Source organism: Pyrus communis, chromosome 17 (genome assembly GCF_963583255.1).
Source record: "Pyrus communis chromosome 17, drPyrComm1.1, whole genome shotgun sequence".
Classification (NCBI taxonomy): domain Eukaryota; kingdom Viridiplantae; phylum Streptophyta; class Magnoliopsida; order Rosales; family Rosaceae; genus Pyrus; species Pyrus communis.
The window spans coordinates 18,529,830-18,541,542 of NC_084819.1; the positions used below are offsets into that span (position 1 = coordinate 18,529,830).

General features: G+C 36.8%; 3 protein-coding genes and 1 non-coding gene across 4 annotated transcripts; 3 read left to right on the plus strand and 1 right to left on the minus strand.

The window, feature by feature from the left end:
• The first annotated feature begins 1,332 nt into the window (after positions 1–1,332).
• Positions 1,333–2,277, plus strand: LOC137722151 (uncharacterized). The gene is made up of 4 exons (XM_068461125.1): positions 1,333–1,411; positions 1,500–1,564; positions 1,667–1,892; positions 2,147–2,277. Exons 1-4 carry the CDS (start codon positions 1,333–1,335, stop codon positions 2,275–2,277), a joined length of 501 nt encoding a protein of 166 aa, XP_068317226.1.
• A 358-nt stretch (positions 2,278–2,635) lies between these two features.
• Positions 2,636–5,547, minus strand: LOC137723358 (uncharacterized). The gene is made up of 10 exons (XM_068462531.1): positions 5,408–5,547; positions 5,168–5,248; positions 5,036–5,066; positions 4,857–4,939; positions 4,191–4,223; positions 3,618–3,696; positions 3,448–3,500; positions 3,300–3,360; positions 3,102–3,184; positions 2,636–2,940 (listed from the first exon to the last, which is right to left on the minus strand). Exons 1-10 carry the CDS (start codon positions 5,420–5,422, stop codon positions 2,851–2,853), a joined length of 609 nt encoding a protein of 202 aa, XP_068318632.1. The 5' UTR covers positions 5,423–5,547; the 3' UTR covers positions 2,636–2,850.
• Positions 5,548–5,657: 110 nt separating this feature from the next.
• On the plus strand, positions 5,658–5,729 carry TRNAP-CGG (transfer RNA proline (anticodon CGG)). Its single transcript has one exon. It is a non-coding gene; the product is annotated as a tRNA-Pro (tRNA).
• Positions 5,730–7,179: 1,450 nt separating this feature from the next.
• LOC137722505 (probable protein disulfide-isomerase A6) lies at positions 7,180–10,656 on the plus strand. The gene is made up of 11 exons (XM_068461520.1): positions 7,180–7,377; positions 7,930–8,014; positions 8,146–8,243; positions 8,424–8,479; positions 8,633–8,750; positions 8,960–8,987; positions 9,086–9,177; positions 9,371–9,527; positions 9,606–9,730; positions 9,890–9,989; positions 10,340–10,656. The coding sequence occupies exons 1-11, from the start codon at positions 7,223–7,225 to the stop codon at positions 10,412–10,414; spliced, it is 1,089 nt and encodes a 362-aa protein (XP_068317621.1). The 5' UTR covers positions 7,180–7,222; the 3' UTR covers positions 10,415–10,656.
• The last annotated feature ends 1,057 nt before the right edge of the window (positions 10,657–11,713 follow it).

Sequence of the window (11,713 nt, forward strand, 5' to 3'; positions counted from 1 at the left end):
GAAGTTTAGACCATGTTTTTTAAGTTTTCTTGAGTTTAATTAATAATGTTACAGTTTTTAGGGTTTAATTTGAATATCAGCATCAAATATTGAAGTTAAAAATCACAGGATATAGTTGATTTTCGTATTTAGATTGGACTTGATATATGGTTAATTTTCCAATCAAATGTATATATATTAAGTCCGAAATCTAATTACATGCCTTTTTCTTCTACTTCTAGTTACCTCCTCCAAAACATTCAACTTTTAGCTAGCAACTGCTCTTGTTTTATCATTTGTTTGGGGGTGAAATTAAACTTGCAACGCCTGGCGTAGCTAACTAATACTTTCAGCTAGCATAAAGATTTTTCAATGTGCTTGGAATACAAGACAGTATGTCCTATGTGACTATACAAGTGGAAGAAAGTTTTCCCTTTAATTGTCCGTCCACTTGTATAATGACATATGACGTATGTGTTCGTGTTCCGACACACTAAAAAATCTCTCCAACTAGTAGTAGACTTTCGCTTTTTACTAATAATTAATATAGCCTTTACACTATTCTTAATGGTGGGTGTGTTTGTTACAAGGATAACACTTTTAGGTACATTAAGCTAATATATTTGACGAAACTCTCTAATACATGCAGGTTTTCACATAATGATATGACTTATGTCTATTATAAGCTTAAGGGTGCCATAGCAATTCTACTCGTTCTGTTATGGCAAAGGATAAACAATAATTTCACTGATGCAACTCCATCCGTTTAAAAGCATTCACTCTGACACTTGAAAGTCATGTGTTAGATACTTTGGGCCTCCTACTACTCAAATCCAATGCCAGTGCATTATATTGATGCCGTTTGTATGCATAATTTGTATCCATTTTTTTTTATTAAAAAAACTGTACATCAACCGTCTAAAACATCTCTAGGGGGTGGCACTTGGACTTAATACATCATGCAATCCCAATGGTCTTTGAATATTAATCTAAACATTTGTTTTCTAATGACAAATTTAGTACTCAATTCTTGCACTCAAATTGATAAAAACTCAATAAAATAAAAAAATAAAATAAAACTCAAGAACAAGTACAAAGTTGGTGGCTTACTTACCAAATTCACTCATCTACAAGTCCCATTTTCCTCATCCATTTTCTCGCTATAACTATCTAAAACCACCACCTCAATCTCTCTCCTTTTTGGTTTACCAATTGTGAGGCAAGATCCTCTCTCTCTCTCTCTCTCTCTCTCTCTCTCTCATGCCTCGTTAAAAAGATCAAAAACCCATATAATACCCCAGTCACTACTACTAATATCAATTTCATATACAAATCATCTCTTACAAAGTTACAATGGCTTCTATTATCCTCCCAAAACACAAGTTCTTCTGCCTTACTCTTCTTCTCATTGCAGCTTGTTGCTCCTACTCAGGTAATACTTCGCGTTCATGATGCCCTCTTGCGCTTTCTTTCTGTTTCCTAGCTGATTGTGTTCATACGATTGTCTCAATATGTTGCAGGATACGCAGAGGACAACCCAGCGCAGACGTTTGTGACAGCCTTGGCATGTTTCAGCAACAAGTTTGTGAGTGCAAACCATGCTCATAACTTGATTTCATGTTATACAAACATCATTAGGTCCTCGATTTTGTTTCTTACTGATTTTGTTTTGATTTGGAGTGATCAGATTTATGCTGGTTGTAATGAAGCATACAGATTGAATGAGAGTGGAGAATTTAACGTGCCTCCTGAAGCAACTAATTCGTTCTGCCATGGACCATGTTTTGAAGAGACGCAACAAGTTCTGAACTGCATCGATAGAATGTTTTCAAACTTCGTTTTCGGCAATAGAGCAACACTGCCAGAGCTGAGAAGTGCACTTCGCGCTGGCTGCAGCTACACAAATCAAATAGGTAAGCGAAAAGAATCACAAAAACTTATGAGTAGCAGTCCGGCTCTGTGTAGGACGTCTTGTCTTTATGACACGTCTTGAGAAAACCTCAGGTCTGATCAACTTTTTTCGACTTTGATTCTGTTTATTGACATGGTTGATTTTTGAGGATCAAAGTTAAAATACTGAGTAGTAGCGGGGTTCTCTAAACACGTATTGTTATTAAGAGAGACAAGACCGAGAATCTCTCGTGATAATAAAATTTTGTCTGTGCAGGGAGGTTCAATGGTTTTGGGCCCTTTGGTCAGTACCAAGGTGAAACAAGCAGTGCACAGAAGCTACCAAAGTTCGTCAGTTTTTTCACGTTCTTAATTGTTACCGGGTTCTGTCTCTTCATCCTACACTGACCATGTGATAACGTCAAAACTTCACGCGCGCGACCGACACCAGCACATCTCCTAAACTTAAAACCGCACCATATACACCATTTATACTCGACTGCCATAACGTACTGCAATCTAGTGTTACATGAACAATCATAGATTACTCCTACGACGAAAGATCTTGTATGTTGTGGTTAACAAGTTATTTTTCTTTCGATTTTTTGTAAGATGACCGGTGATTGCCTCGGTTCGGGTTTTAGAATTACCAACCTCAAACGTCCCTCGGCTATGCCATATTCATATCATCAATCATTCTCAATTTCTTTGTAAAATTAAAACAAAACAAAATTGACAAGCTTCGAATGCCATACCAGAACAAAGATGAATCAAACCCGGATGCATTATGAATCTTGGCGTAAAATCTCTTCCATTTTCTCAAATTCCACCAACATTTTGAAGGTACACGAACCTACATTTTGTACAAAAACGAACGCCTAAATTCGTACGATACGGTCGCTAAAGAACACAATCAGATACATAAGAAACAACTCAGATTAACAAAAAAAAAGCTGTGAAAGTTGAACTGGCATGAAATGATCACTTCTTGGTTGAACCAAATCCACCAAATCCCATCATAGCTGCAACGTCGGGATCAATTTCCGTTTCCTCTTCGACTGCCTTCTCTTTCTGAACCCAGGAAAGAAGATTTAAAAGAATCAGTTGACATAAATAAAATTAAAAAATTCAGCTGCAAAATATTATAGCAAGGCAGATAACAAACGTCCGAATTTGAAGATTCCAATCTCTGCCTTACAAACATTAATATTAAGTGAATCAATTCTACCAACCTTCTTCTCTTTCTTCCTTTCCCGACGCTGGCGCTTCCGCTCTTCCTCTTCTTGCTGCTGCTTCAGGATCCGCTCATCAAGATCTGAGAGGGAAAAGGAAGAGTGATCAACTTTTTTATCAGTAATCAGAACACAATGCACCTTAAATAAGTGATCAAAGTCTCTGAAGGATTCATTTACTACAACTCAATATCTTACCTTGCTCTGTGAAAGTTCCATCAGTTTTCCGCTTCTTGAGCTTTTCAAATCGCTCCTGAACCTGCATGAATTCAACGTAAATATGGTCACGATTTTAACAAGGAATTTCCAATTTGATCACAAACAAAAGTTATTTTTCAAATTCCACCTGTTGGAGTGATGCCCGCTCTACCCGCATAGACATACCCAAAGCTCTTTGATCTATAAAGAAAAGAAACATTCAAAGAATAACAAAACCAAAAGAAAATAATTGTAATGACAATAGAAACATATCTATAGATGAACTCATGTCATAACAATATCGATAGAGTTACATACGTTTCTTGCCATTGATATGATCCAAGTAGTTTGCAGAATCTTTTACAACACACTCACAAACCGAACAGTAGTATCCAGCCTGAAAAAGAACAGAATTAATCATATTGTAGCAGGGGAAACAATATTGAGAAGACAAGACTAGAAAATGACAAATCATATCAGATCAAGTACAAGATACCATAACCATATAGAGAAAGTACTATATATGCTAACGTTCTTTTCACAAAATGAAATTTATATCAACATAATGCTAGAAAGGTGAGTGGTAGACCGTAACCAAGGGGTTAATTATTGCACTCAAATCTTGGCTTCAAGTGCGGTAATTCAGACTACACTAGATAAGGATTCAGTAGGAAAGCTACACAGCCTAACCACTGAGGGAATATCCTTCAAAGAGGAGGGAAGAGAAGGGGGAGGGGGGAGGGGAAAGAGAGAGATAAGAAATGCAAAGCCTTTGATGGGCATAGTCAATGTGATGGCTGGCCATATTTTATTTAATTAAAATAAAGTAATATTGTTACTAAAATGCAAATCATAAAATTCAGTTACGAATATTCAATGATAAGTATTTACCTGCTGGCTTAAGGGTGCTATCGGAGTAACAACCTGCAAAACATACAGGGAATAACAAGGTTAATGAAAAAAAAGTGGTAAGAAACTTGTAAAACTTGCTTAGCAATTAACAAAGATGTAAGCAACAAAATATCCAATAAAGGATCTTATTTAGACACATCAGGATCCAACAAAATATTCATGGTTCTAATGCAACTCAACTGAGCAGGCAGGACGTGAGATATTCCCATTTGAAAGAGGCAAACGTCTCAATATAATTTTCTTCAGAGTAAAGCAACATAGGAATAACAAACCCCCCATCTCCTACCAAGCTTCCTTAATCCAAATCTATAATCTTCTAAGGACCACAACATTTTCATGAAATCAGAAAACCAAACCAACTATGACAGTATATATATAATTTTTTGAACATACTGCATTACGGTGAAGATTTTACATCAAAACTTTATGCTCAATTAAAACAGATACATCGAGGATGCTGATTAACCATGACGATCAAATGCATCCAATTACACATGGCATTGGAATCTTCTTAAAAACTAACTCCTAGGTTGAGAAGTAGTCGCATCATGATAGGCTTTATAGTATTCCACGAATTCAAAAAAATCTCAACTTTCAAACAAACGGGGAAAAATGCATATGCACTCCAAACAATAAAAAGCTCACCTGTGTTTTCCCCAAGCGAGACTCGAGATCCACTTCATAATCCCTGTGCTTCAATGGCTTCCTTTGCACTGGCGGACCTTTCGCTACACACATATAGCAAACCATACTTTTAGTTTATACTAAAGAAAACAACTCGAATAACGCAAAGAGACCGAAATACAAGATTAAACAAAACCAACATTTGGATTTATGCGGTCCTCCCTCTTCCTCCTAAAGCACATTGCAAAACACCCAGATTAGGAAAAAAAAACTAAAAAACATATTACAAATTTACAAACCAACAACAAGAACGAGACTTTTCGGGTTCAAACCTGTCTTTCGCGCTCACGAGCTCGCTCCAAGAACTCATCTCGATCGAATTTCCTTCTGAAAGTATTATCCACTCCGGCAGCCTATACCAAAATAATAACAACTACTGAATTAATTAAATCATACAAAAATGAAATATTTATCATGTAATTTGTATTTTTGGAATCAAGAACTTAACCTAATTAGGCCAATTGATAAATTCTCAGTGACGGAAAGTGAGGATTTTGGGAAATTGAACTTACATTACTGCTGGCCATGGCTGCGGAATTCAACCTTTGAGCTAATTTGCAGTCCGGTCCTTGAAGGATGCAATTGAAATTCCGGGAATCTCTGAGAGATGGAGATTGGAGAGAGGGCTAACCAGAGAGTGTCCGAATCCTCAACGTTCAAAGAAAAGGGGAAGAAGAAGCGAAGAAAGGCGTGAGGAATACTATTCAAAAGTTTATGGATTTTAAATAAAAAATTGGTTAATTTCCAGAGTATTGCCAAATTGGGCGTTTGGTCTAGTGGTATGATTCTCGCTTCGGGTGCGAGAGGTCGTGAGTTCGATTCTCGCAACGCCCCTCTCCTTTTGCTTTCTATTTTTTTCCGCCGCTGTTTCTTTCTCTGTGAACGCTTTTCTTGTTCAGGTTTTTTAAGCTTTTTTTGAACTATTCTTGTTTGGTACCGTTAATTTAAAAAAAATAAAATATATTTTTTGTGAATTTTCAAAATTTGACATGAAGTTTTTATTTTTTGTTTTTTTTAAACTAAAAGTGAAATTGTAATCAAACGGCAAATTATTTAATAATTTTTTTCGGAATTTTCACAAGCAAATCATTCATTCTTCCAATAAGGAGGGCTCTCAGAAAAGGAAAATATAGAGAAAAACAAAGGTTTCATTAGTTCACACGTTTTTTTTAAACTAAAAGTGAAATTGTAATCAAACGGCAAATTATTTAATAATTTTTTTCGGAATTTTCACAAGCAAATCATTCATTCTTCCAATAAGGAGGGCTCTCAGAAAAGGAAAATATAGAGAAAAACAAAGGTTTCATTAGTTCACGTTTTCTAGTTAGGTCTCTAGGTCTTCGGAGTCATAAACTAAAAGGATAACTTTATATGCCACAACCAACCCGAAGGCCTTCAACTTCCTATATGTGCAAGTGGTTCTCCGCATTGGTTTGTGAGCATTGTAGAATTGGTGGTGTTCATAGGAGCATGTCGCTATCTAAACTTTTGCAATTGCAAAAGATATATAAACATGCATCTATGTTATTTATAATCATCCAACAATAATTAGCATTATTTTCATCGTATACATGTCACATTTAGAAATGTTTGGTTTCTTAATAATCATTTCACTAACATCCTGTGCAAAACTCAATCAAAACCAAGAAAGGTTTATGGCAAGATTAGTTAAGTCAATTGAAATAAATGTCTTTTACTACAATGGCGGAAAGGTCTTGAGTCTTGCATGACGACGTGTGTTCGAATTTTATCAGTGACTAATCTAACAAAATCCATCATTGATAAAAAATAATAATAATTAAAAAAAAACTGAATTTTAGAATTTAAAAAAATATTCAAAATTAATAAGCATACAAACATGCATAAGTTCGAACTTCGTCAGTGATTAATCTAACAAAATCTTACTTACAAACAAAAAAACTGAAATTTAAAATTAAAAAAATACTCAAAATTAATAAGCATACGAAGGAAAACTATTTGGTTCTTCATATGTAAGAATTCGTTTAACTTTTGCTAAAATAGTATTTGACACGTGTCTTTGTTTCAGTGGACTGATGATTACATTTGTACGCATGGCGAGACATGATTTGCCAGATTAAAAAAAGCAGTGTTCAGTACTCAGAGCGCCTCGCGTAAACACTGAGAATTACGTGGAGTAGCTTCCAATTTACGTCTTAAAATTATTTTTGACCGTCGAGAAATAATTTTTTTTTTTTTTTTTTTTTTTAAAAAATGCAAAATACGAGTTCAACAAAGGCGGGTATAAAAACTGAGGAGCAGCTGGACTTTCCTCAAAGCAACCGACTCTCTTCAGAAAGTTTGAAACGATGGCGAGCTCGAAGACTCTGATCGCTTTCGGAGCCCTAGCCCTGCTCTTTGCCTCGTCGGCCTTCGCAGACGACGTCGTTGTGCTCACGGAGGACAACTTCGAGAAGGAGGTCGGTCAAGATCGCGCCGCTCTCGTCGAGTTCTACGCTCCCTGGTACTCTTAGACTTATAATTTCAGCTGTTTGGTTCCGAGATTTGATTCGGAAGACCCTAATTTTAGCTGATGAGGTTTTGTGAGGTTTTGTGATGATCTTATTTGTTGTTAATTGTGAACGAAATGAATGCAAATTAGTGTGAGATTAGTTTACTCAAGCGTAGGATTGAAAATGATTTGAATTGAATCGATTAATTTAGTTTTTCGGATGCCAAACACGGATATGAATCGGTTAATTGTATCGGATATGGCGATGCTGAGACTGATTGATTGGAGATCTGCGAATAGGCAATCCAGGATTCTAGATCTACAGGTGAATAAATGATCGAGGCCAGATGAAGTGTTTGAACTTTTTTCTTACATATGGAATTGGAATTTTTGGTAATCAGAATGCGAGTTATAATGTATCTATGTTGAATTTTCGTCCGAATAGTATTGGACTAACATCGTTTCTCCGAATGCGTTATGTTGTTTCGTATCCATATTTCAGGAAGCGTATAGTGGATATGTTTCTTTAGTTTTAATTTCGCTTCTTTTAATTTCCTGTTGCAGGTGTGGTCACTGTAAGAAGCTTGCACCGGAGTATGAGAAGCTAGGTTCAAGTTTTAAGAAAGCAAAATCGATTTTAATCGCAAAGGTAGGTTTTCTATTCCTGATGTCCTCGTTAGACTGTCTGATGATTGAGTTACTACCATACTATTGAATTTGTGTCTTGCAGACAACTACTAGTGATTGACTGTTTTTGCTTTATTTGCCAATTCTCAATAGATTGATTGTGATGAGCACAAGGGCGTTTGTGGCAAGTTTGGAGTTTCCGGCTACCCCACAATTCAATGGTTTCCTAAAGGGTCCCTAGAACCCAAAAAGTGAGTGTGTTTTCCCCTATGCCCTGCTCAGTTTACATGAAAGCATTTGTTTTAGTTTTGATTTGATACTCTTGCCACCGAACCCTCTAACCAAATTTCAGACGATGTAACATTTTTCACCATCCTTGTTTGTATTAGTAATTTTGGTCTGCCTTTCTGATTGAATTTTACATGATTTAGGTATGAAGGTGCCCGTACTGCTGAAGCTCTAGCTGAGTTTGTGAATAAGGAAGGAGGTATTATTTTGTAATGTTATTCAACTGAAAATGAACTGAATAAATATGTTGATATTTCTTGGTTGTTTGAGTTAGTTCAATTCTAATATACACATTCATTTACGTAATAATCCTAGGCTTATGATTGATCATGAAGCTCTTCTTTGCAAGCAGGGACCAATGTGAAGATTGCTGCAGACCCATCCCATGTTGTGGTACTTACACAGGATAACTTTAATGAGGTTGTCCTGGATGAAACAAAAGATGTGCTGGTGGAGTTCTATGCACCATGGTAAGATTATGTCTTCAATTTTCCTTTTTAATGCTTAATTTTGAATTCTGTATCGTCGGTTGTTGAGTCAATGAAGTTAAATTGGTGTACAAGAGGGAGGGGGGTTTATACAATTCTCATCCTGTTGTGTTTGCAATAAATTGCAGTAGAATTTGATTGGTACTTTTGCAACTCTAAATCTGTTTTCCCCCTTTTTCTTTTCATGGAAGGTGTGGACATTGCAAATCCCTTGCTCCTGTAAGTGTATTTCTGCTCCTTCAAATCCGTTATGGGAACCCTTTGTCTGGTGCTTGAACAACAGTTGATCTTGATTATTTATTTTGTGTTCTATCCAGACTTATGAGAAGGTTGCCTCAGCATTTAAGTTGGAGGATGGCGTAGTGATTGCTAATCTTGATGCTGACAAATACAAGGATTTAGCTGAAAAGTGAGTTAGTGGTTTAATAGTATCAACGAACTTCTGGTCCTTATTTTAGTATTGTGTGTTGTACTCTACTGAATCTATATTTTGTTTTTTATTAGTAGCATATTTTAATGACTCAGATGAAATATTTTCGGAGTAAAACATATCATAAAAAAAAATAATAATAAATGGACCTAATACAAGGCTCCCTATTCAGGTACGGTGTTAGTGGATATCCCACATTGAAATTCTTCCCAAAGAACAAGAAGGAGGGTGAAGAGTATGGTGGTGGCAGAGATTTGGAGGATTTTGTAGATTTCATTAATGAGAAATCTGGCACCAGCAGAGACGCAAAGGGACAACTTACTTCCAAAGTCAGTACCTTCAATTCGTCATGAATGCACCTGATCAAAATCTTGTCCATTGCTTCTCAATGATCTTCTTTTATGTAGGCTGGCATTGTTGAAAATTTGGACGAATTAGTAAAGGAGTTTGTGAAATCTAGCAACGATGAGAAGAAGGCAATATTTTCCAAGATAGAAGAGGAAGTTGGGAAACTTGAGGGTTCGGCTGCAAGGTTAATACACCCTCCCTAGTTTGATCAGATGATACTTGCACCTACTTAAAATGAATTTGGAATCTTTCAGTGATGATCTTAGCTAGATCCTTTAGATCCGTCCTTTTGCAGTTGATCGTCTGATTCGCAATTTAACTTCTCGTTCTGTTTAAATTTCAGATATGGTAACATCTACTTGAAAGCTGCCAAGAAGTCTTTGGAGAAAGGTGCTGATTATGCGAAGAACGAAATTCAGCGGCTTGAGCGCATACTTGAAAAGGTTAGATCTTATATTATACTCTTTCCATTACTAGCAAGATACATAGGCCTTGTTTGGCGAAAAGGGTAAGCTTACATGATTCGACTGAGACTTCATATGTTATAGGATTGTCTACTATGCGGCACAGGATTAGATTAAACTGGATATGAAACTTTGATGAATCCAACACTAGGAACTATATATCAATAAAGTTCCAAAACTTCGAACGGGAAAAATGAATTCATATGCTGAAAAATCGAAGTGAATTAAAAAAACCCTATACGATCTTTCTTATTCTTTTCAGACCCCTCTCGAAGCTGGTTACTGATCTACATTGGCCTTACCTTTTCATTTTGTTTTCGTTGGTGCAGTCTGTCAACCCAACAAAGGCCGATGAGTTCACTCTCAAGAAGAACATTCTATACACCTTTGCTTCATCTTCATGAAGAGGCACTTCTGACGCAGCACGCAGGGAGGAATCGGTAACCTAATTTTGGTGAAGTCGTCTCCCAATTTCTCCGGATCTTGGGAAGAGATAGGTTTCTCAGTGTACTATCGGCACACATCTTTTACTTGACATTTTTGCGCTTTTAATTTATCATTTGTAGTAGTGAAGGATAGCCGGCATGCTATTAACAATAATCTAGTGTTTTTTATGCACCCGATTAGTTTTGTTTCGTCTTCAACATTATGTGTTGGGTTAAAACCATACCATTGGGAACTTATTATGTGATTGAACTTCCATACTTCGTCGGTGATTGGACGATGGGACGTCAGATTTGTGGTTTTGATCGGACGGTCCCTGCACCACCACCACCACCACCACTTCCCCTGCCCTTTTACCTCCGCAGAGCCACCAACATGTCCGCTTCTTTCCTCCATAACCACCCCCCCCCCCCTAGCCACCTCGACACCACACCCACGACCAAATCGCAGCAATTCAAATCTGGCGTGGTTGAAATTGGGAATTGCTTCGATCCGTTGAAATCGAAAGCCTCCGAAAACTCCCTTGTCCCAATCTCTGAAGACCCAAAAGTTGACTGTAAAACGCAAAGTTTCGGTCTTTTCTTGAGTGATAGAGAAACAAAGAGTTCTATTCTCTCCCCCTTAATGCTCATTCCCTTTCCTTCCTCTCATAGTTTTTTTTTTTTTTTTGGGTCTTTCTTTCTCTATAAACTTTAACGAAGGGGAGAGAATGAGAGAGATTAGGAGGGGAATGAATCGTGGTCCGAAAGAAAAATGAGTTCATGCGATGCAAGGCATTATTTGGAAGCGGATAAAAACAAAGAGGTAATGTCATGTCCCATCCAAAGCTTGGAAGTATTAGTAACATCAACCTCTTTTGCATACTGCTTTGGCTTGTTGGAAGTCTTTATCTTATGTTGTAGCTCTTGCTTTTCATTTTTCTGTTTGTTGGGGAGAGGTTAACTAGAAGAGGAAACCATCGTACCAAAGGATCATTGCGCTCGCAATAATTTAGGAACCTAAGGCAGCAGAAATCATGACTTTTTTTTTTTTCGTGACTATATGATACATACTGTAGACCACTCTAAGTTACGTGACAAGGATAATTCGAACTTAAGTGAAAGAGATGGTAGATGCACATTTCTAGCTAGTTGGTCTAATATAAATGATTTAGTTTTGTCAAATCTTTTGACGTGGGATTCTATATTCCTTTAACATACCTCCTCGTAGACAAGACAAGGTAAATACTCAATTTAAACTTAGTCGGATGTGAGATTCTT